We start from the raw sequence: 25,796 nt of genomic DNA, 5'->3' as shown, positions 1-25,796 counted from the left end.
TAGTCTTTTGGATTATACAGCATTATTAAAAGGTAAGGAATCCAGGGAAATGTTCTGGTCAAATGCATTAAGCTGAGGTGCACACCCAATAAACATTAAGTCCCCCCAGGCAGTACGAATGATCACTTCATGTAATTTTTTTTCTTTCTGAGTTAAGCCTTTCCTCTTCCATTTATCCCCCCATAAGCTTTTTGTGGGGAAGATATGCAGAGGAAGAGAAAGAAGCAATGACCTCTGAATGTCTAAAATGTGCCATTGTGCCTACCCAAGCAACCCTTTCCTCTTCACTTAATCTTTGTGGTTTCCTTCTCTTTCCTGAACTTGGTCTTCCACTATTCATGCTGATGTTGCAGCCTGAACTAGACCACACAGTCTGTACACCAGTATTCACTGTGGATTTGATTTGCTGAGAAATAACAGCAGATTCCCACCACTGTGGAGAGTCCTCAACCCTCATGTTTTATGGCCTGGTTCTACAACACTAGGCTCTAGCCAAGGTGGTTTGGAGAGTTTTCATGCATTAAAACTGGGCCAGGATCCTTCTGGTTTCCGAATGAACTGAAGTCTGGTTCTCAAGCCAGGGGCTATTATTTTTTACTAGGCATGCTTCAATTTGATTCAATTCAGCACAGCAAGCTCTATCTGGCACCTGAAAGGTATAGCAAAAGAGGAAAACATTCAAAATAATTTCTCATGTCTAAAATTGTGCTCCTAACTTTTAAGCCTTGAGAGGAGCTAGTCAGTTTCAGTCACAACTTCAGGTAAAAGAAATGCTTCCAATTAATGGCATGAACTGATGTTTTCAAGCACTATTCTGAACTTTTCTTCATGTTTAGGTCAGAAGCAGAGAAGGAAAATCCTTGCTCTGAAACCCAAAGTACATTTTCAAAAAACAACTTATATCATTTGTTATTATTAAGTCCTTGTCATGAATTCATTATAGAATAAAATTCTGAGTTAAAATTTTTTTTTCGTCTGAAGACACACAGTCCCCAGATCAGAACCAAAAAGCAGGACTCAGTGTAGTCCTGGACCCAGACTGTATCCTTCCAAAAGCTCAGAGAGACATGATAGTAGTCAGGGCTACTCAGAAGCTGAGGCTCCTCAAGACAGACACTGAGAACATCTCAGAAGAGGTCCAAATAGCATCAAAGACCAAGATTAGAACAAAATATGATCTTTTCTAGGTTCTTCAGGCTATAATGGACCTGAGATGTGACCAGATCTCCACAATGGAAACCATGAATCCTTCCCAGACTCACATCCTCTTCCCTGCAACTCTGCACTTGGGCGGGAACTCGACTGGTCAGTACTGGGGTAAAAGACAGGGCAAATGGTGTGCTGTTCAGCGTCCTGCAGTCTTATTCTTAAACTATTTTACATAGGAGCTTCTGGTTATATGTTCCTGAGTCCCTTACAGTGCCAGGCTGTTGATGTGGCAGTTGGTTTCTTTTGGCTGGAGAAGCTTTAGGCCTCCTTCCAGAATCGTCAAAAAACTGAGGTACAAAAAGGATCACTGACTTGTCCAGTGACACAGCAAGTTAGTAACTAAGTCAAGATTAGTACTCCCAACCTCCTGGTTTCTAATATGGCTCACAAAAACATATCATTCTCTGGCTGTACTGTTTTAAAAACATGATTTCACTGTGAGGTAAATATGTAGGAAGTGTTACTTCCTTTATAGTATTGGGTGGGAACCATTTTATGCTCTAAATTCCCTGAGGCATACTATGCACAGAAAACAATAGCCAACCTTATTATATAGTCTTTATTATTAAAACATTGCATTTCCAATCTATAGCAGTTTCCACTAACAACGTGTCTAAAATCCATTTCTCAGTCAGTTATCAACATTTTCAGAGTATTTACACAACACTTCATCTTCATACCAGCAGAGCCTCACAACGACCCTGTGAGGTAGGTTGTCATTCCTACTGATTATTTTTCCCACTAAAGGAGAAGGCAGAGAAACAAAATCTTTTGCAGAGGTGTACAAATACTTGGTTAAATTAAGAATAAATCTAAGAGGGCTATTGATAAGAAGCTCTTTTCATTACAGCCATTCATTCTATCCAAGTAGAGGGGGGAGAAAAAGAATATGGAGGATTTCTGCATTGCTTCAATTGGAGAAATGACTAATTGACACAAAAAAATCTCTAAAAATGAGTTTAGAAAGTATGAAAAGTAGTATTTTATCCCACTTCACATACTGCTTATATCTTAACTACGCAGTTCATCTTACTGGATCTAATTTCATCTGAAAATAGTTTTTTGACTACCTTTTAAAAAGAATACAAATGAATCAATTCTATAATTGACTTATTTATAAACACATTTTTGTTTTACACAAAAGTAAGGCACCTAAAAGACTATCAACAGACTAATTTTTTAAAATTAAAATTACACATTACTGCCAGATAAATTTTCCTAGACAATACTTTGATTTAAAAAAGTCAGCAGCTCCCCATCACTTACTGACTGAAGTTTAAACTCCTTGCTCTACTCGTGAAGGCACCAACATCTCACCTACCTCTTCAATCTTGCCTTAATTACTAAACTTGACAAACTCTCTGTTAGTCTTTGGTTCTCTAACATGTCACCTTGCCCATGTAATCATAATAGCTCACCCAGCTGGAAGTGACCTTTCCCTCCTCTGAACTTCTACCGCACGCGGCTTACCACTCACAAGGCATTTATCATCGTACTGCCTTATTTGTGTGCAAGTCTTATCTATCTTATTATACTGACAGCCCAAAACAACTATTTACACACACACACACACACACACAGAATATCTTTATCCTTTCCATTGTCTAGCGTAGGAGGCACTCAAAAATATTTGCTAAATGAAAAATACTATGAAGATCTACTAGCTGAAGAATCCTTATAATGAATTATATTATAATGTAAATAATCACACCCCAATTTGGTTTGCGTTTTTGGATACCTGATTTTCTCTAAGCTATGCCCAACCTGATTTATATATAGTACATATATGTTACATACTACTTAAATGACCTATATTGTTTCAGGACTCAGGTAACCTAGAAATGTATAAGATGGTATTTAGCTTCTACTTAGTTTATAATTTAAGTTGCAACAAAAGATATATAAAAAAGTTTTACAACTGGAATCAAGAGAAAGAGACAACTCAACTATATCAATAGTGCTAAGCAAAGATAGAGCACAATCGACGAACTGAGTGACTCATTCATTAGATTTTTTCCTTTGTTTTCCTATAATTTAATAACATTATTTGAACTGAGCCAGTAAGAAAAGCAAGTGATTTTGAGCAGCAGTAATCTAAAGTGGGTAAGATTTATAAGGCACGAACTCAGTTGCTAAGAGACAATTCCATTGCTTTATTTTTCTTCAATATTTCCCTCCTCTACGGAGAAGTTCTTTTGGCTCAGAAGAAGCAGAAAGCTTGAAAAGAAGCACAGTGGTCCTTTGTTAATCTCAATAAGTTATACGAGCGCATAGTGCTTTCTGGTTTGTAAAAGGCTTTCACATACATTTCTTCCTTTGACATAAGAAACAGAATTAAATACCAAATAAAAATGAAGAGTACCTAGTCTATAATGAGTTTGAGTGCTTAAGATCAAGGCTATTAGCAGATATTCAGGAAAAGTAAAGACTAAGAAGAAAAAGGGAAATGACTAGTTTGTATGGAGACAAGAAAACTAAGGTGAATTTCTAAAAAATAAAAAAAGTCTAGAAAAGACTGAATGGAGATAGTCTACAGAATTTTAGAAAGCTAAAGAAATTTGAAATTAGATTGAATATAGATTGAAATGAGAGAATAATGCCAGCAATGAAAGAGTGTAGGAGACTAACAAAGGGAGAGCCCTGTGGTTTGGAAAGTGTCCCTTAATCAGCCTGCAGTGCTACAGAGCAGCAACCCAGAGAGGGTGCTTGAGAATACACAAGAACCCTGCAGTGGAGACTGAACAAAACGCCGTCAGGGATTTCATCGGAAGCATAATCCATTCATGGCACAGTCTGGCAATGCTGGGGAGCTGGTAAGATACACTCAGGCACCTATGGAACAAAAGAAATATTTGAAGTTCAAAATAATTCTGATATTTCTAGCCATGGCTGTACACCGGTGTTTGAGTTTGTAAGAGAAGTAGCATCAGAAGGATAGAAATAAAAAATTATCTTTACCCAGGAAGAAGATATCAGTCTTTGAAGAGCTCAGTAGAAGGTGATTTGGGTGAAGACAGGAGAGGCCACGAAATTCTTGATTTCTTGTGATTAACTCTGAATTGCTCACTGTTTGGTAAGAAAAGATTAAAGACCCATCTATTTAGCCTAGAAATGAGAAATGCTCACTCATTACCGTGCCTATTTCCACTTCTCTGACTGCAGAGCTTAAAATCATACCACAGACAGGAGTTTCTTACTTTTACTTGACCTTTAAAGTCACTCTGGTGTTTTCATAACCAGGACTCCTCACACTTTTCACCTCATGGCAGACATATATAAGTGATAATATTTGGACAAAATGCTGAGGTTTGGGCTGTCTCAGGCCCTGATGGCTATCCAGAGGGTTAAAGGGATCTGTATCCTGGCTTATAACCCACAGGCCACTGTACTGAATACACAGGGAGGTAAGTCACAAAAATAAATAGAAAAAAATTACAATCTTTCCCTTAAATTGACTTTAAAATAATTTCTAAAGCTGAAACAAACAAAAAATCAAACACTAGAATTAGATTTCTCACACACTGACTTTAAAATATGTTGAGTTTTAAGCAATGAAGCATACTCTGGCCCTTCCAAAGGCATTATAAAACTAGTTTGGTAGACTTCTGCTTCCAGGAACATGAGGTAGATGTACTTTTCTCTACTCCTCCAGCTAAGTACAACAAAATCCCTGGACAACCCGCAAAATGGGAGAAAATATTTGTAAATTATACTCCTGATAAGTGTCTACTATCCAGAGTATATAAAAGAACTCTTATAACTCAATAATAAAAAGACAAGTAACCCAACTAAAAAACCAATGATATGAATAGCCATTTCTCCACAGGAGATATATAAATGCCAATAAGCACATTAAAAGGTGCTCAACATCATTCATTACTCATTAGGAAAATGCAAATGAAAACCACAATGAGATACCACTTCACACCCACGAAGATGACTATAATCAAAATGATGGACAATAAAAAGCATTGTTGAGGATGTGGAGAAAAAAAGAGCCCTCCTACACTGCTGGTGGGAATGTAAAGTGCAGCTACTTTGGAACACAGTTTGGCAGTTCCTCAAAAAATTAAACACAGAGTTAACGTCTGACCAACAGTTCAACTCCTAGGTACATCAACCAAGAGAACTGCAAACGTATGTTCACACAAAAACTTGTACACTAATGTTTTAACAGCATTATGGTCAAAAAGCGTAAACAAACCAAACATCTATCAAATGATAAGCAGATAAACAAAATGTGAAATAGCTATATAAAAGAACATTGTTTGGCAATAAAATGAAATAAAGTATTGATACATGCTACAACAATGATGAACCTCAAAAACATTATGCTAAGTGAAAGAAGCCAGACACAAAAGGTCACATATTGTATGATTCCATTTATATGAAATGTTCAGAAGAGGCAAACTCATAGATACAAAAAATAGATTAGTGATTACCAGGAACTGGTAAAAGTAAGGAATGGGAAATGATTACTTTGGGTATGGGATTTCTTTATGGGATGACAAAAAATTCTTCAATTACATAGTGGTCATGGTTTCACAACCTTGTGAATGTACTAAAAATGTCTGAATTGTACATTTTTAAAGGTTGAATTTTATGATATGTAAATTATATCTCAATTTAAGAAAACACACCAATTAGAAAAAAAGATTGAATGGAAAAAAAAATCCTAGATGGGATAAATTAAGAGTCTGGTATTATCAGATACACACCACTATATATAAAATAGATAAACAACAAGGTCCTACTGTATTGCACAGGGAACTATATTCAATATCTTGTAATAACCTATAATGGAAAAGAATCTGAAAAATAATATATAGTATATATATAAAAAACAGAGTCACTTTGCTGTGTACCAGAAACTAACACAACATTATAAATCAACTATACTTCAATTTAAAAAAATCCTGTACATTATACATAAAACAAACATAAGGAGACTCTAATAGGTAGAGAGAGGAAGGCAGATTGGTTAGGGACCTCAGGACCCGAGGAATGACATAATGGTTGAGTTACCTGGGTGTTGTCTGTTTGTTTGTTTTTTGCCTCATATACACTAGACTTGGAGCTGAAGAAGCCAGAAACCCAGAAATACCAATGAACAGACCAAAAATGTCCCTAACAAAAGCCTGCTGTCTCCAGCCAAAGGACAGCAAGACAGAAAACTATTAGATAATAACTGCCTTTTTCCAGCCACATTCCACAGAAAAGCTATGTCTTACCCTTAACTGCCAGCAAAGGCCAGATGGGGAGCCTTGATTTCCATCCTTGCTGGACTGTGATGAGATGCCATCAAAGTACCAGAAAGAGGAGAAAGAGACTGGGGCTGAAAATGTACTCAAAATATAATTGCTGAAAACTTTTCAAATTTGGCAAGTGACATGAACTTCAGATGTATATAGAAGCTGAGTAAACTCCAAACAGGACAGACCCAAAGAAATCCACACCAAGATATATCATAGTTAAACTTCTGAAAACTAAAGAAAAAAAAATCTTGAAAGCAGCAAGAGATAAATGACACCTTACCCATATGGGAAAAACAGTTTGAATAACAGGAGATTTCTCATCAGAAATCAGGTGGCCAGAAGAAAGTGGCACAATATTTTTCAAGTGCTGAAAGAAAAGAACTGCCAACCTGGAATCCTATACCTAGAGAAGATACTCTTCAGGAATGAAAGGAAATCAAGACATTCTCAGATGAATGAAAACTAAGAGAATTTGTCACCAGCAGACCTATCCTAAAGAATGGCTAAAGGAAGCTCTCTAATTAGAAAGGAAAAGATAAAAGGAGTTTCAGACTATCAGGACAAAACAAAGAATACACTAAGCAAAACTATGTTTCTTTTTAAGTGCCCATGGAACATATACCAAGATACACCATATCCTGGGCAATAAAATGAACATCAATACATTTTAAAAAGTTAAAATATACAGAGTACATTCTCCAACCACAGTGGAATCAAACTGGAAGTCAATAACAGAAAGATGACAGGAAAATCTCCAAACATTTGTAACTAAACAACACACGGGACTTCCCTGGTGGCGCAATGGTTAAGAATCCACCTGCCAATGCAGGGGACACAGGTTCGAGTCTTGGTCCGGGAAGATCCCACATGCCACAGAGCAACTAAGCCCATGCGCCACAACTACTGAGCCTGCGCTCTAGAGCCCGTGAGTCACAACTACTGAGCCCATGCGCCACAACTACTGAAGCCCATGTGCCTAGAGCCCGTGCTCCACAACAAGAGAAGCCACCGCGATGAGAAGCCTGCACACCGCAACAAAGAGTAGCCCCCGCTCACCGCAACTAGAGAAAAGCCAGTGTGCAGCACGAAGACCCAACGCAGCCAAAAATAAATAAATAAATAAATTTATAAAACAACAACAACAACACATGTCTAAGTAATCCATGGATCAAAGAGGAAGTCTTAAGGGAGATAAAACGATACACTGAACTAAATGAAAATGAAAATTCAACATATCAAAATTTGTGAGACACAGCTAAATCAGTGCTGAGAGAAATTTACAGCACTAACTACATGTATTAAAAAAGAGAAAAACTCTTAAATCAATAATCTAAACTCCTACCTCAAGAATCTAGAAACAAGAGCAAAATAAGCAGAAGGAAGGAAATAATAAAGATAAGAGCAAAATCAATAAAATTTAAAACAGAAAAACAAAGAGAAAATTGATGAAACCAAAAGCTGGTTCTTTGAAAGGATCAATAAAATGGACAAACCTGTAGTGAAGAAAAAAAAGAGAAAAGGTTCATTCCAACATCAGGAATGAAACATGGGCTATCACTTCAGATATTACAGACTTTAGAAGGATAATAAGGGAACACTACAAACAACTCTACCCACATAAATTTGAAAACTTGGATGAAATGTACTACTTCCTCTAAAAACACAAACCCACAACTCATCCAATATGAAACAAACAATTTGAATATCCCCATAACTATCAAAAAATTAAATTCAAAATTTAAAAACTCTCAAAAAAGAAACCTCCAGGCCCTTACCTTACTGGACAATTCTATCAAATGTTTAAGAAAGAATTAACACCAATAATATACAATCTCTTCCAGAAAACAGGAGGGAACATTTCCCAACTCATTTTATGAGACCAATATTACAATGATACTACAACCAGGCAAAGACAATCCAAAAAACAAACCAAAAACTACAAACCAATGTCCCTCATGAATATAAACACAAAAATCTGTAATAAATAATAAATTGAATTCAGCAACATATAATAAGAATTATACACCATGAGTAAGTGAGTTTTACTCTATGGATACAAAACTAGTACAATATTTAAAAATCAATCAAAGTAATCTATATTATCAAGCTAAAGAAAAAACCCATATGATTATATCAACTGATGTGGTAAAAGCATTCAATAAAATTCAATAGTCATTCAGGATAGAAACTCTCAGAAAAATAGGAACAGGAGGAAACTTCCTCAACCTGATACAACTAACATTATCCTTAATCATGAAAAACTGAATGCTTTCCCACTAAGTTTGGGGTAAAGACAAGGATGTTCGCTCTAAGCACTCTTATTTAACATAGTTCTGGAGGTTCTAGCCAGTACAGTAAAGCAATAAAAGGAAAAAAACACATACAAACTGGAAAGGAAGAAATAAAACTGCCTTTTTTTAGATGACATGATTGTCTACATAGAAAAGCCCAAGGAATCTACCAAAAGAATTTCTCCTTTACCTAATAAGTGAGTTAGCAAGGTCTCAGGATACAAGATAAATATAAAAAATAAGCTATATTTCTATACGCTAGCAGTGAACACATGGACACCAAAATTAAAAATACAATACCATTTACAATTGCTCAAAAAAACTAAATACTTATGTGTAAATCTAACAAAACATGTATAGGATTTATATGCTGAAAACTATACAATGCTGATGAAAGAAACAACTAGAGAAAGCCTGTGCGCAGCAACAAAGACCCAATGCAGCCAAAAATAAATGATAAATAAAATAAATACAAAAAAAAAAAAGTACAGGGCTTCCCTGGTGGCGCAGTGGTTAAGAATCCGCCTGCCAATGCAGGGGACATGGGTTCGTTCCCTGGTCCGGGAAGATCCCACATGCCGCGGAGCGGCTAGGCCCGTGAGCCACAACTACTGAGCCTGCGCGTCTGGAGCCTGTGCTCCGCAACGGGAGAGGCCGTAACAGTGAGAGGCCCGTGCACGGCGATGAAGAGTGGCCCCCGCTCGCCACAACTGGAGAAAGCCCTCGCACAGAAACGAAGACCCAACACAGCCAAAAAATAAATAAATAAATAAATAAATAAATAAATAAATAAATAAATAAATAAAGAACACACAGTGAGGAATCATGACTACACCCAGTAATCACTCATGAAATTTTTTTAAAAAAATAAAAATAAAAATAAAAAAGTACAGCAATATTTCTTTGTAAATGTAAACAAGATTATTCTAAAATTTACATGGAAAGGCAAAGGAATTAGAGTAGCTAAAATAATTTTGTAAAGAAAAATAAAGTGGGACTAATCAGTCTAACCAATTTTAAGTATCCAATTTATTATATAGCTACAGTAATCCAGACTGTGGTATTGGCAGAGGGACAGACACATAAATCAATGGAACAGAATACAGAACCCAGAAATAGATGCACGTAAATATGCCCAACTTGCTTCTGACAAAGGTGAACACACCAATTCAATGGAGGAAAGGTAACCTTTTTAACAAATGGTGCTAGAGCAATTGGACATCCACAATCAAAAAATTAATCTCAATCTAAGTTGCACATCTTATACAGAAATGTATCATGGACTTAATTGTAAAACTTAAAATATTAAACTTTTAGAAAAAAGCATATAGAAAATCTTTGATACCTAGACTAGGCAAAGAGTTCTTAGACTTGACAACAAAAGCATGATCCATAAAAGGAAACACTGATATACTGGACTTCACCCAAATTGAAAAGTTTTGCTCTTTGAAAAACCCTGTTAGGAGGATGAAAAGACAGGCTACAGACTGGCAGAAACTATTTGCAAACCATGTATCCAACAAAGGACTAGTAGCTAGGATATATAAAGAACACTCAAAATTCAACACTTAAAAAGCAAACAATCCAATTAGAACACAGGCAAAAAACATGAACAGACATTTCACTGAAGAAGGTCTACAGATACACAAATGGCAAATAAGCACAGGAAGAGATATTCAACATCATAAGTCATTAGGGAAATGCAAATCACAAGGGCAATAATATGCTACTACACACCTATAGGAATGGCTAAAATTAAAAATGGCAACACCACCAAATGCTGGTGAGGATGTGGAGAAACTGGATCACTCATATGCTGCTGATGGGAATGTAAAATGGTCCAGCCACTCTGGAAAACAGTTTGGCAGTTTCTTAAAAAACTACAAATGCGACTGCCATACAATCTAGAAATTGCACTTCTGGGCACTAATCCCAGAGAAATGAAGACTTATTTTCACACAAAAATCTGTACACAAATGTTTATAGCACCTTTACTTGTGATAATCAAAAAGGGGAAACAATTCAAATGTCCTTCAACAGGAAAATGGTTAAACTGTGGTGCATGTATGGAATGCACCATGGAATACTACTCAGGAATAAAAAGGAATGAACTACTAATACAAGCAACAACCTGGAAGAATCTCCAGAGAATTTGCTGCGGGAAAAATCCAGTCCAAAAACTTATATATTGTATGATTCCATTTATATAGCATTTGTGAAATGACAAAACTATAGAAATGGAGAACAGATTAGTGGTAGCCACGGGTTAAGGCACAGGTGAGGGTGGAAAGTGGATATGAGGGATCCTTGTGGTCATGGAAATGTTCTGTAGCCAGACTGTATTTATCAATGTCAATATCATGGTTGGAATAGCACAGCACAGTTTTGCAAGATGTTACTATAGGAAACTGGGTAAAGGGTACAAGGAATCTCTGTTTTATTTCTTACAATTCCATGTGAATCTACAATTACCTCAAAATAAAAAGTGTAATTAGCAAAAATACTAGCAAAATAGCAAAAAAATAGCAAAAAAATTAGCAAAATACAAAAAAATATAAAAGGAGATAGGCAATTACTTTGTATTATAAAAAGCAGATAGAAATATCTCAATTTCCAAAAAATTGAAATTAATTTCAGGTACCATTATTGAGTCAAACTTTGGTTATGAACTGAGGAATTGAAGGGAAAGAAGTCAGTTTTCATTCACAAAACTCAATTCAACTTTCAGGAGAAAAAAAAAAATGAAGCTATAGACAAACCTATATATCTGAAAAAGACTTCAGCTCTTACAAATTTTAATTTTAAGAAGGTTCCAAAAGAAATGCATTAAGCAGTCTTTAAAACGTTGTCCGTACTGCTCAGAGAAAATATGGTATTTTTAATCAAAGTACTTCCCTCTCAGAATAACTTATTCCAGAAAGGTGGGTCACAGTTGCAAATAAAGGGAGAGAGGCAGGAGCTGAAGGCATTTGTGATAGAAGAAATGAGGCTGGAGGAAGCACTGGGACAGCATGGCCGAAGTGACAGTACCCAGGACTTCACACCAGGTCTCCAACATCGACTTCCTCATCCTGCATACAAATCCTAGTTCTATCTCCTTTATTGAACTTCAGGTAAATCACATAATCTCTGGACTAAAATTTCCTCCTCCTCAAAGAAAGAGATAACATTTTTTACCTCCCATCAAACAGGATATTTGCAAGGATAAATATCTGTACAGCACAAAAATGTTTGAAAGAAAGGTCCTAAGAAATAGTATCTGCAAATGTGGTTCATTTAAAACATTTAATTTAAGTCTATTTTATTTGGGGAAACATGCATAACAGAAGACAGTAATTTTGAAGGAGACTGGAGAAAGAGAAAGGCAAAATGAATGAGATTTAAACAAAGTCAACATCCCAGTTTATTTTCTCAGTTGTCTTGAGGTTACTGGTAGAAAATTCAGTATTGCTAAAGGCATGTGGTACCCCTATCCACTAGCAAAACCATCTTAATAGGATGGATTTTCCACAGCAGACTTTAAGATGTTGAAAAAAACTAACCAACCAACCAAAATCTCACAAGACTGAAAATCCACCAGGGATCTGGGGAGTGGTTTTCATCATGACACTGAAAAATGTCAACAGCATGGAAATAAGCGGTAATGCACTCTTAAATTTCATTTTACCTGAATTGCAGCACTAATTTAATTTTGCCTGGTAGTTTAGTTACTCATTCAAGTCTGTCTGACTCCACTTGAATCTAAGCTCTTTGATTACAAAAATCACAATTCACACTCATCTTTACATGTCCTGTAGCCCATAACTTTGCATGTAGTTGCACTCTGCAAATATGGAATTGAACAAACATGCACAAGTATAATCTATTACTCCCAGTTTTAAGGAAGATACTTAAGGTGTTCCAAAATAGAGGTTGATGTCCTGATATTTATTAGCCTCAGTCCTGGAACTTATTAAACACTGTTTTTATCAGTTTCTCAATTTATAGTAAGCTCAATTATGTGAATGGAGATTTTTAATGATAATCTGAAAAATAGCTTTCAAAAATAAGTCCTGAGCTCAGAAAAACATCAGCCAAGACAGTAAGAAACTTTTAGCTATGATTTATACCAGGCATGACACGCTGTTTTTTGTCAATAAGCGGCTATTAGATTTTTTTTTAAGTTTTTATTTTCTAGTCTTTACTTACCAGTGTCTAGTCTTGACTTGACATGCTGATACCTTGGGTTTTGTGGTATCCTTTTGGTCAGATACTAAAAAATAAGAAAATTCACAAATAATTGGGTTAATGTAAGGGTAAGGGTGGCAAAGTTGAGAAAGAGATACGATACCTTAAAAATTAGAACAAATGCTAAAATTTCATTGAATTTAAAGATGGAAGGAGCTCTAGAGGTCCAACCGTTCCTTCAAATAGGACACTTCACACTACAGTATCTCCACAGGTGAAGATGGTTACCATGTTTCTGTCAAAACATTTCCATATTTTGTCAAAATAATCTCATGGCGCTATGTAATTAGGAAAAAAAGCTCTTAAAAATTATTTCCAACACTGAGTCAAAATTGATCTAGTTTCCATCCAGTCCACTGATACAACCCACAATAAGCCATTCCATCCTGCCTCAAGCAATCCATTAAAATAACTAAAGGCAGCTCTCTTGTTCTTTTTAATTTTACTCTTTATATGATGGTTTGTAGGCCATCTTCTCGGATACCCTCTAGATTTTATCCACACGTGCCCTAAAAAGTGGCATGCAGACCTGAGCACAGTGCCCAGATGTTGCCAGGCCAGGACCCGCTGCTTGCCTTGAGTCTGATGCTCCACAGAAGTCACCACGATGGCATCTGCTCTCGGGGCAGCTGGGGCGTATCATGGGCTCAAGGAAAGTTTATGGTCAGCAGAATGCTATGTCAGGTCTCCCCTGTCCTACGCTCTGGGAGTAAACTCTGAATCCAAGTACGAGGCATTTACCCATATTAAATTTAAGTGGCATTTTCAAAAGGCATTAAGTGAGGGAAGGCTAATGAATAAAAACATTACAAAATACAGTTTTCTTGCTCAGGCTTTTTTCTGGACTACAAGTATGAAAAGCATATGTTCAGTAACAGGTAGCTGTGGAGTAGGAAATTCAAACTGGGTAATACCCTTCCAGCTTCATCTTCTGCCACTCTCCCACATGTTCCCAAGTTGAAGCTGCCCAAATGTTCCCCAAATATGCCACACTCACTCAGGTTTCCAGTCTTAGCAAATGTCTGCCTAGAATGCCTTTCCTCAACTTGTCCATGGGTAACACTTCACTTCCTCTATAAAGCTGTCCAAGGTGGAATTAGGTACTTTCTCTCTGGTTCCTAGAGTACTGACACCTTGTACTATTGTTCACACCTCAACCTTCTTCCCTAGTCTAGGATTTCCTTGAAGGCAGGGACGATAACTTACTCAAATTTGTTTTCACCCAGTACCTAGCACATGGTGGGCACATGTATTGATATTCAACCAATAAATGAATATCTAGAATGAGCATTATATTACAGCAACTACTTAGTTCCTTAGAACAGAACATCAAACTTTAAAACCTGTATCACTTGCCCTTGAAAACATAGTTAACTACAGCACGTACTGTTGGAGGATGGAAAAATAAATTTACATATTAAAACACCTTTTAAAATGACCCACAAAGCATAAAAAAAAATAGGGTACACTTCAATGTCTTACAGAATATCTATTGGTCAGAGTTCTGGATTTCAGAGACCAGGAAGAATTTTTTAAAACTGGGGTACCTACAGAGAATTAACAACATTTAATTTTGACAAGGACATCAAAAACAAAGCAAAACCTCACAACTACCATCTGCTATTTTAATACTTAAAAAGTAGGAAAGAAAAAAAAATCCCAGAATAAAATGTCAGTCCTTTAGTGCTACTAAAAAACTCCTTGATATTGTCTGTGTTTTTCATTTCACCCCAGGCAAGTAAAACCTTTGTCATGGACGCTTAGCATTTGTCCTCAGAAGTAGAACCCCTGAGCTACTTTATCCTCAGAGAAAGGCTGGAAAGCTCCTTTCTCCTTCTGATCAGTAACCCGCCATCGGTAAGAGAAAGTGGCCAATGCTAATTCCAACTCCCTCTTAGACGAAGAAAGAGAAGATTCTTAAGTGAGAAAAGGAAAATACTCAAAGACTGAAAAGGGGGACTGTAGGATGAGTTCTTCAGAGGGAGGCAATATTGTGGCAAAACAAAACAAAAACAAAAAACCAAACAAAAAACCCAGGGGGAAACATGTGCCTGGTAAATTTAGGAAAGCTAAAACTAGAATTTAGTTATCTTAAGCTAAGGGATTTTCTTTTTTCTCTGTCTTTCGTTTTCCTTCCTTCCTTTGTATTTTTATAATTCCCTCTGTATTTTCATAATTTCTATATGCTGTTTCCTGTTTTTACTTTTGTTTTGTTTTCCCCACTAGTTTCCTAGCAAAGCTCCTTTGAAAGATTCCAGGCTAGTCTCTGCTGAACCAAGGGGATTTGTCCATACCTCAGCCAACATAGCTAAGAAGTGAGGGTGTCTCTGGGGACCAGGTGTGGTGGCAGCAGAATGATGGGGGGAGAGAGTGTGGACAGCTGCAGTCGCTGAGCCCTTCCCACCCCTGGTTTTCCCTTACATAGACTAATGAGAAATCCATATGCTACAGTACAAAAATGTAGTGTTTCTTTCCCATTTTCCCATTTTGGTCCAAATTCTTGTTCCTGACTTTCTGGTACCAAACATAACGTAAAACTATTTGTGTTCCACTCTACGCAGTGCACCACAGAGTTTATGGAACTGCCAGACTTTTTTCCTTAAAATCCTTGCTTTGGGGGTGACTGTTTCTTGACCTACTGACCAACTAGCTTTTTTTCAATTACATAAACAGGATGGAATGGTGGAAAGTGAAAGAGCTGAGAAAAGCAGCTGTTTCAAGGAGGACTATTCATTCATTCAACAAAGCCTTATTGAGCACCAACAATTCATTCAGTCGACATTTACTGGATGCCTACTAGGAGTAAGCCACCGTGCTAAGGACACAGAGGTAACAAAACACAGTCCTTCCCATCCAGCTCTCGCTGATGCTGGGAAGAGAGACAAGTGAACAGACGTCACACTGCATGATGAACAAGCAGAGGGAAGCAGGGGGTGCAACAGGAGCATGTAAGATTGGCACCTAATCCAGACTAAAAGAGTCAGGAACTATTTCCTGAGGGGTGACTTCTGAGCTGAAATCCGAGGGCTGAGAAAGTTAGTCAAGTTAAAGGAGTGGTGGGTGGGAGCTCCAGGGTTCCTGGTAACTAATAGACCTGGAGGATAGTGGGCAATATGGGGTCAAATGAGGCTGAAGAGGCAGGCAGGGGCAGAACACAAAGGGCCTTGTATCCATGCTAAGAAACCTAGATTTTATCCTGTAGATCACTGTAGATCCTGTAGATCAAACAGGGGCAGTTTTGCTCTCCCAACTCATGGGGACACCTGTCAGTGTCTGGAGACACTTTAGGTTGTCAGAACTGTGTGGTGGGTGTGCTACCAACATCGAGTAAGTAGAGGCCAGGGATGCTGCTAAACATTCTACAATGTCAGGAAGACCCTCAACTCCCAAAAAAGAATTAGCTGGCCCCAAATGTCAATAGTGCTGAAGTTGAGGAACCCTGGTGTAGGTGGTGGGAGTCACTGAAGAAGGTTAGGGGGAAGGGATGGGATTCTATTTCCATTTTAGAAAGATCACTCTGGCAGCACTCTGGAGAACTAACAGGATCATAGTCAAGAATGGAGGCACAAAGATCAGGTAAGAGGTTGTGCTCAGAGGATCTGTGGTCCTAAGAAAGTAGCAGTAGAGATGAGGAGAGGGAGACAGTTTTAAGAAGTCTTTAAGATATAAAATCTTTAAAACTGACTAGTGTAACAGGGGAAGGGCAGTGATACCATTCCCCAGAAAAGGGACTTACGGAGGAAGCATGTATTGAAAAACATGATGTGTTCTGTTTGGGGCATTTTGAATATAAGGTATCTGTGGGTTATCCAAAATGGAAGTGGTAAGCTGGCTATCTGGGGTGTCTGGAGATCAGGAGAGATTTCTGGACTAGAAAAAACAAGATTTGGGGGAAGCCATGGGAATGGACAAAATCACCATTGGAGAGTGTATAGGCTGAGAAAAAAAAAAAACCCAACATTTACGGTCAGGTGGAGAAAAGCACTGTAGGTGAAACTTGCAAGAGGCCAGAAGAAAGTGGGTCATGAGAATTAAAGAAGAAGAGTTTCAGGAAGAAGAAAATGGTCAACAGTGATCAATGCTGTCAAGTCAGAGAACGAGAGGTCAAATATGAACAAGCGAACACGAATGCAGGTCAGGGAAGAGAAAACAGAAAAGTGAATTTGGATTGAACACACCAGGACACTGCTGATGACCCTGCTGGATGCAGTTACAGCAAACTGACAGGAGCAGAAGCAAAAGCAGCAGGTTGAGTGTTATGAGAAGGGAGGAGAGTAGCCAGATGGTCTTTTTTTTCCCCTTCAGAGTTGCTAAGGAATAGTTTTTGTTGTTTGAAGAAAGGAGAGATTTGAGGATGTTTATAAGCTAATGGGCTGGATAAGAGGTTGAAAATGAGGCAGGCAGGTATGAAAACAAGGGAGCGGGAAAGGATGAGGCCCAGAGCCCAGGTGGAAGGTGCAGCTTTGGACGTATATTTAAGATAATGAAATAAGATAGGTGGTCATGATGAAGTTCAGCAGGAGAAGGGAGAAAGTTGAGAAAGTTCATGTTTGTGGTACTCGTACAGGCTCCTTGAAAGCAACCAAAAATGACAGAAGCCCTTTGGGGGTTTACATCTCTAGGGAGGGTCAAAAGATAATGCCCTCCCTGTCTAGCCACCCCATCCCTGCTCTTTAACCTCTAGTTGGCTTTTAAGACCCAGCACAAACACATCTTCCAGGAAGATTCCTCCTCTGGGGGGGCCCAGTCAGACAGAAATCTCTTCTCTGCCTGGACTGTCACAGCACTTTGTACCATTAACACTCCTCACTGCCTGCACTTGGGACAGAGGCTCTACCTCTGTACCTGCTACAAGGCCTTGCACCAGTGTGAGAACAATAAGTACACCAAATGGATGGAAATGGTTCTGAGAGCTGAGCAACACGCAGTGTGCGTGCTAGTGCCCCGTGGGCAGCACAGACATCGAGGGCTCGAGGAACCTTAAACAAAAAGATAGCCCTCACACTGTGGGTGATAAGGGAGACTGCATGGAAGAAACGGCACTGGAGCTGTGTTTTAAGGGTTGAACTTCTGCGGATAAAAAGATGGGGAAAAGGGATGGAAAAAGTATTCTAAGTGGAGGAAATTATAATAGCAAGGCCACTTTAAAAGCATGTTTAAAGAATGGCAAATTGTTCTATTTGCTGGAGAAGATCCAACAACAACAATAAAGGTAACTGCTGCTAACATTTATTGAGCATTTAACTATGTTGTCGGCACTCAGCTAAGCATTTCTCTCCATTATCTCATTTAATCCTCACAACCACCAATAAGGTATATACTAGTATTATCCTCATTCTATCTATTAGGAAGCAGGCATAGAGAGGTGGAGTGACTTCCTGAGGTTAGCTGGTAAGAGTGGTAGAACCTGGCATTAAACTGGGCAGTCTGGTATAGAGCTTGAACTCTTAAACACTTTACTGTGCAGCCTCATTCAGGCAGGGGTTCTGATGGGCTTTAGGAGGTCCATGAGTCCCATGAAACTGTATGTAAAACTTTGAGTATATGTACATTTTTCTAGGGAAAGGGTCCTTGACTTTCACCAAATTTTCAAAGGGGTCTATAACCGCAAAACGTTTAAGAATGGTGGGTATATGGAATCCTGTGCTGTAAGGTTGGACATGGATACGTAGGCACCAGGTGGAGATCCCTGAATTTAGGCTGAGGGTCTGGACTAGGCCCTGAAGACAATGGAAGATATCAGAAACACTGAGATATGAGCCACACAATCAAAGGAGTATTTTGGTAGATTACTAATATATGCAAAGTGAGACCGGGCTTTGTGAATACATGGATGTTGTAGAAAAGGGAGAAGAATGAGAAGTCAACAATGGGATTTTTCTGAAGGAAAATCACTAAAAAAATGAGGGAGATTGTCTGAATCACAAGCCATTAAAAAATGAATGAGCTTTTCTGACTTCCCACTTCTTTTAAAATGGAACTCACAAGGTTGTTCACATTGAAATTGCAACGTATGTAGTAAGATTTACATTTAAGGACTAAAAAAAATTCCATTATGTATTTTGTTCAAAATTTCTCTACTTCTCTCATTTGTATAAAGAGGACGTCAATAAAATGAAGGGACTAGGTGTCAACTTTAAGAGATTTTTGTTTATGGGAGTTTTAATCTGGACCAATCCTACCGATCTCAAACACCAACCTTGACCCATGTTTGCGTGTGCAGCAGCCCCTACTCTGCCAGCGGCTACCACCTGGGGCTGACTGTAGTTTTCAAGATGGCCACAACAGAACTTCCCAACCACTCACACTGTGATGTTGACACTCCTCCCAATGAGGAGTGGGGGCCTATGTTCCCTCCCCTTGAATCTGCATGGGCCTGTGACCGATGGAAGTGATGCCATACGACTTCTGAGTCTAGATCATAAAAGACAATACGGCTTCCACCTGGTTCTTTCGGGACACTTGTTCTTGGAACCCAGCTCAAGCTACAAGGAAGGCCAAGTCACACAGAAAAGGCCATTTGTAGGTGATACGGCTGACAGCACCAGCTGAGTTCCCAGCCAACAGACTATATCAGCAGCCTAATGTGAATGAAGAAACTTTCAAGATAACTCTAGACCCAGTTTCTGTCCGCAAAACCACATGAGAGAGCCCAAGTAATTGCCTAGCTGAGCCTAGGCAACCTCCAGAACTGTAAGCGATAATAAATAAATGACTATTGTTGTTTTAAGCCACTAAATATGGGGGAGACTCATGAGAAACCAATATATAATTGGAACGCCAACCCACCCCTTTTACTTCCTAGCTAAGCTCGTTTTTGTTTTTTTTCTGGCCGCGCCGCACGACACATGGGATCTTAGTTCCCCCACCAGGGTTCGAACCCATGCCCCCTGCAGTGGGAGCGTGGAGTCTTAACCACTGGACTGCCAGGGAGGTCCCTCTAGCTAAGCTCCTTGGGAGAAAGCAAAAACCCGAAAACTACACTGAGTAACTGCAACTTACTCCTCCATTCATTGCAATGTGGCTACTGTCCCCATCATTCTACTGGGGCTCCTGTAGGAGCTAGCCAATGTCAGAGATCCCCTAACTGCTCAATATAATGGCTGCTTTTCAGTCTCTAACTTACCTGACCTTTCTGTACACTGTTATATAGTCCCACCTTCAGCTTTCACTTGGCTTCAGTAACAGCTCTCTCTCCTAATGCTCCAATCACACATGGATGATTCTTCTGTCAGCCACTTAAACACTGTGTTCCCCAGGATTCCATCTTCTCCATCTATAGGTTCTCTGTCGGCCATTTAGGTTTAATTCCATTTACATGCTTCTGATTTCCAAATAGTGAACTCTAGCCTTGACTTCTCCCAGCTCAGATATATTCATTTACTCATTTAACAAATATTTAAGGAACAATTATTGTGTGCCAGGCAGTGGCACAGTACAGACAAGGTCCTATCTTATCTTCCTGTAAGTATGCCAGAAATAAACAAGCAAATAAAATAATTACAGGTCATGGCCTACTGGGTGAAGACAGCATATTGAACAAATGCATCTAATTTCACTTCCTTCCAAAACCTCAGTAAAACCTCATTAAAAGGACACTATCTTACAGACACAAAATCCAAAAACCAGAGAGTAAGAGTGGGAGAAGTGATAACAAGTGATTTCTGAAGTCTAGAAAGCACATCAACAAGTGAAAATGACTTGATGGACTCAAGAAAGTCGAAGGGAAAGCCAAGAAAAATTCTTAAAAGGCTCAGGAATTGGCAGCCCCAGGCACCTCCAGAAGTGGGAGTAAAAGGAGTGACTGAAATAAGCAAGACTGGTTGAAGGCTGAATGAGAAGCTACTGGATCTCCAAAACCTTCTCCCTCTGTGCCACTAGGTGATTGCCCTTCCCCCACCATAGCAGATCTATAGATTTATTCCCTGGAAAGGGTTTCTGGACTGGGGGGTGTCTCCAGACACAGGGAAAGGATATCATTACTGAAAATAGGGGTATTAGGTGAATGATGCATACTAATGTTGAAATTTAGCCCCAACCTTAATTCGTCCAGGAATTCAGCTAGGCCTTTACTCTCAGGAGAGGGGAGGAGTTCTCTGGAGAAAATGACCAGCCTGAGAGGAAAGAGCTGAAGATACAGATTTGGGAAAGGGAGTCCCCAAATCATGGCCCACTGAGATCTTCTGGTAATTAAGCTCACATCAGCAAACTCCTCCCAAATATACAGAGATCTCAATCACCTTTTTAAGTCTCCTACTCAAAAACACAGATTAACAATTTAAAATTAAAAGAAGTTTGAGAACATTTCTATATATGGACTGAATTACGTCCCCTCCAAATTTGTATGCTGACACTCTAACTCTCAATGAGACTGTATTGACATAGGACTGCACCTCTTTGGGAGGTAATTAAGGTTAAATGATGTCATAAGGGTGTGGCCCAAATCCCATAGGATTAGTGTCCCTATAAAAATAGACACCAAAGAGCTCATTCTCTTCCCTCAAGTGCACACTGAAAGAAGAGGTCATCCAAACACATAGCATGAAAGTGGCCATCCACAAGCCAGGAGACAGTTTTCACCAGAAACCAAATCAGCCAGCACCTTGATCTTGGACTTCCCAGCTTCCAAAACTATGAGAAATGAATTTCTGTAGTTTAAGTCACCCATTCTGTGGTATTTTGTAATGGCAGTCCAAGCTGACTAATAAAAACATCACCAACAAAACAAAAAGAAAAATAGCAATATGGAGGAAACTGAGACTATGTAGAAAGAAAACATATTTTAAAAAATTATCATTAGAGAACACATCCACACAAAAACTTATACAGGCATATCTCAGAGATATCGTGGGTTCTGTTCCAGACCACCCCAATAAAGTGATTTTTGTAATAAACTGAGTCACACAAATCTTTTGGTTTCCCAGTGCATATAAAAGTTATGTTTATACTAAACCATAGTCTATTGTGTGCAATAGCATTATGTCTAAAAAATATATATATATGTATCTTAATTAAAAAATACTTTATTACTAAAATATGCTAACCATCATCTGAGCTTTCAGCAAGTCGTAGTAGTAACATCAAAGATCACTGATCATCATAACAAATATAATAATAATTGAACAGTTTGAAATATTGTGGTAATTACCAAAATGTGACACAGAGACACAAAGTGAGCAAATGCTGTTGGGAAAATGGCGCCAACAGACTTGCTTGATACAGAGTTGCACAAACCTTCAATTTGTGAAAAATGCAGTATCTGCGAAATGCAATAAAACTAGGTATGCCTGTATGAATATTCATAGTAGCATCTTTCATAATAGCCCCAAAGTGGAAATAACCCAAATGTCCATCAGTAAAAGAATGCATGAATAAAATGTGGTATATCCATGCAAAGGAATATTATTCAGTAATAAAAAGGAGTGAAATACTGAAGCATAATACAACATGCATGAACCTTTAAAACATTATGAAAGATGCCAGTCACATAAGACCAGATTTTGCATAATTCGATTTACATGAAATGTAGAGAACAGGCAAATCCACAGAAACAAAAAGTAGATTAATGGTTGCCAAGACTGAGGGGTGGGGGAATGGGAGAGACATGAGAGGACTGGGGAGTGATGGCTAGAGGTTACGAGATTTCTTTTGGGGCTGATGAAAATGTTCTAAAATTGATTTTGGTGATGACTGCACAACTCTGTGAATATACTAAAACCACTGAATTGTACACTTTAAACAGGTGGATTTATGCTATGTGAATTATTTCTGTCATGCCATTATCAAAAATAAATATATATATAAAACAAGTAAAAAGATATAAAAAATTTTTGCTCTACAATTATACTAAGTACTTAGGTAAGAGTTAAAAGAAAATAATTAAGTTGAGGTATATTTTTCTGACACAGAAAGATGTCTGAGACATATTAAGTGAAAAAAGTAAGTTAAAGAACCATATGAACAATGTTTAACATTTGTGTAAAACAAAACCCCAAAATAGAACACTCTCTCTCTCTCTCTCTCTACACACACATATGTAAATGCATAGAGAAAGTTTTGGAAAAGATAACTATGCAAAAAATGATAAATAATGATATAGACATTATTTATAAAAATTTATAAATAGTAGAGAATAAAAATAAAGATAGAAACTCCAGGAAAAACAACAAGCAATAAGAAAGAAAATGTAACCCTACTGATCACTGCTCTGGCAGTAATCAGTATTTACAGTCATAGGAAAAACTCAACTGTGAAAAAAAAAATCCAATTAGAAATTAGGCAAAAGACATAATGAGATATTTTACCAAAGAGGATATACGGAGGGTAAATAAGCACATGAGAAGATGTAAGATGTTCAACCTCAGTATCAATTAGGAAAATGCAAATTAAGACCATGATGAGATGTCGCTACACACCTATTAAAACAACTAAAATAAAAATTATTTACAGTACTAAATGTTGCCAAGAATGTGCAAACACTGGATCTCTCATACCCTGGTGCTGGGAATGTAAAATGGTATAGCCACTCTGGAAAATGGTTTGACAGTTTCTTAAAAAACTAAATATAAGCTTACCATACAACACAGCAACTGCACTCCTGGGCATCTATCCCAGAGAAATGAAAATTAATGTCCATACAAAGAACTGTACCCCAAAGTTCAAATCTCTATTTGTAATGCCCCAAACAGAAAACACCCAAAATATCCTACAATAGTTGAATGGTTAAACAAACTGTTATACATCCATACCACGGAATACTAATCAGCAATAAAAAGGAATGAACTGTTATACATCCATACCACGGAATACTAATCAGCAATAAAAAGGAATGAACTATTGCTACGGGCAACAACTTGGATGCATCTTAAGGACATTATTGTAGCGAAAAAAGCCAGTCTCAAAAGGTCACATACTGTATGATTCCATTTATGTAACATTTTCAAAATGACAAAATTACAGAAATAAGAGGACACATTAATGGTTGCCATGGGTTAGGATGGTGAGGGGGAGGAAAGTGGATGTGACTAGTAAGGGGTTGCCTGAGGGAGATACTTGTGGTGAAGGAATAGTTCTCTATCTTGATTGTAAATTGACACACTTGCAAATCTTGATTATATCAAATCTACACATGTGATAAAATAGCCTCAAACTACACACACATTGTACAAATGTCAGATTCCTGGTTTTTATATTGTACTATATTTACATAAAATATAGTCACTGGGTGAAGGGTACATGGGACCACTTTGTACTCTTTTTGCAACTTCCTGTGAATTTATATTTATTTCAAAATAAAGGTTTTTTAAAAGGACGTCAGAGTCCAAAACACAGTTCTTAAGAATTAAAAACGTGATGGCAGAAATTAAAAACTCAATAGAGGGATTGGAAGATAAAGTTAAATCTCTAAAAGAGAACAAAAAGACAAAGATCTGGAAAACAGGAGATAAAATTTAAGAAAATTAGGGAACCAGTCATATAGAAGCAACATCAGAATAATGAATTCAAGAAAGAGAGGAATATTTAAGAAAATTAGGGAACCAGTCATATAGAAGCAACATCAGAATAATGAATTCAAGAAAGAGAGGATGGAGAAAATGGAGGAAGAAAGTCAACAACAAACAATTTTTAAAAATTTTGCAGAATAGAAAGACATGAGTTTCTGGCACCCACAAAGATAAGTGAAAATAGACACATAACAGGGAATTTTTTGTGAAACATCATAACACTGGTGACACAGAGAAAATTCTACAAGCTTCCAGAAAGGAACAATCAAGTCACATACAATGGAACACAATGGCTTTGAACTTCTCCACAACAAAGACTGAATAGTAGAAGACCACAATGCAATGTTTTCAATATGCTGATGATTTCCAACCAAGAATTCTATACTTAACCAAACTCTCAGGCAAATAAATATGAAGGTAGAAAAATAACATTTTTAGACATGCCTAATGTCGTAGACATAAATTTAAAATATTTATTTCTTATGCACTCTTTCTCAAGAAACTACTGGTAATTGTGCCCCTTGAAAACAAGAGAGTGAGCTGAACATCTTTATCCAGAGCACAAATGGACAACCACACAGGGCAACCCAGCTCTTCTACCTCTACACTCCTAAGACTATTCCTCCTTTTTCTCCCATATTTCTGATCTCATTAATGGCATCAGCACCAATGAGTAGCCCAAGCTGGAAACCTAAGTCATCCATCACACTCTCATTTCTCAAAGCTCATTATTAAGTCATGATGATTTTATCCCCTAAGTATTTCTCTCTGTCCCTAGTTCCATGGCCTTACTTTAGGTCCATATCATAATAACCACCTAACCAATCTCCCTATCCCCGGTTCTGGACTCCTCAAATCCATTCTCCACAATGTGGCTACAACCACTGCCTAAAATGCACATCTGACCATGCAACTCGGCTACTTAAAACTCCAAAGCTTCTCAAATTCTGACCAGCAGGCAAAATAAATACACAGTGGTCAAACCACTACTCTCCACACATACCTCCCCGACATCCACGGTAGACATTATAATCCATCATGGCACTCCCCTACAGAGCCTCACAACTTTCTCAGCAAAGCTCACAGGCATCCATCCTGAGATGAGACAAGCTGCAACTCCTGTTCACTATAAAGGCCAAGAATGCTGGCAAGGCACAGAAGGCCCTTCCAGACTTAACTCCTGCCTCTCTACAAGGAACTGTCCACTTTCATGGTTCACACCTCCTAAACATGGTTCAAGATGTTCTCTCTACCTGGGATGCTTCTTCACCTGGTTAGTAACTTGGGATTTCAGACCATCTCCAGGACCC

The 25,796-nt window shown here is 38.0% G+C and overlaps 1 protein-coding gene across 3 annotated transcripts in view; it reads right to left on the bottom strand.

Annotated features, from left to right (window-relative positions):
- The window catches only part of CEP41 (centrosomal protein 41), a 48,715-nt gene that overhangs the window by 22,008 nt on the left and 911 nt on the right, over window positions 1-25,796 (bottom strand). For all 3 annotated transcript variants that reach the window (XR_450551.2, XM_007177154.2, XM_007177153.2), the window contains exon 2: window positions 12,944-13,007. Coding sequence is in view for 2 of the 3 variants with exons in the window: in XM_007177154.2 (XP_007177216.1) it covers window positions 12,944-13,007 (64 nt within the window). In the remaining variant the exon portion in view is untranslated. The remainder of the gene's footprint in view (window positions 1-12,943; window positions 13,008-25,796) is intronic.

Source organism: Balaenoptera acutorostrata, chromosome 7 (genome assembly GCF_949987535.1).
Source record: "Balaenoptera acutorostrata chromosome 7, mBalAcu1.1, whole genome shotgun sequence".
In the NCBI taxonomy this organism is placed as follows: domain Eukaryota; kingdom Metazoa; phylum Chordata; class Mammalia; order Artiodactyla; family Balaenopteridae; genus Balaenoptera; species Balaenoptera acutorostrata.
Note: the sequence above shows the minus strand (reverse complement) of the source record. Positions and strands in the feature narration are given on the sequence as shown.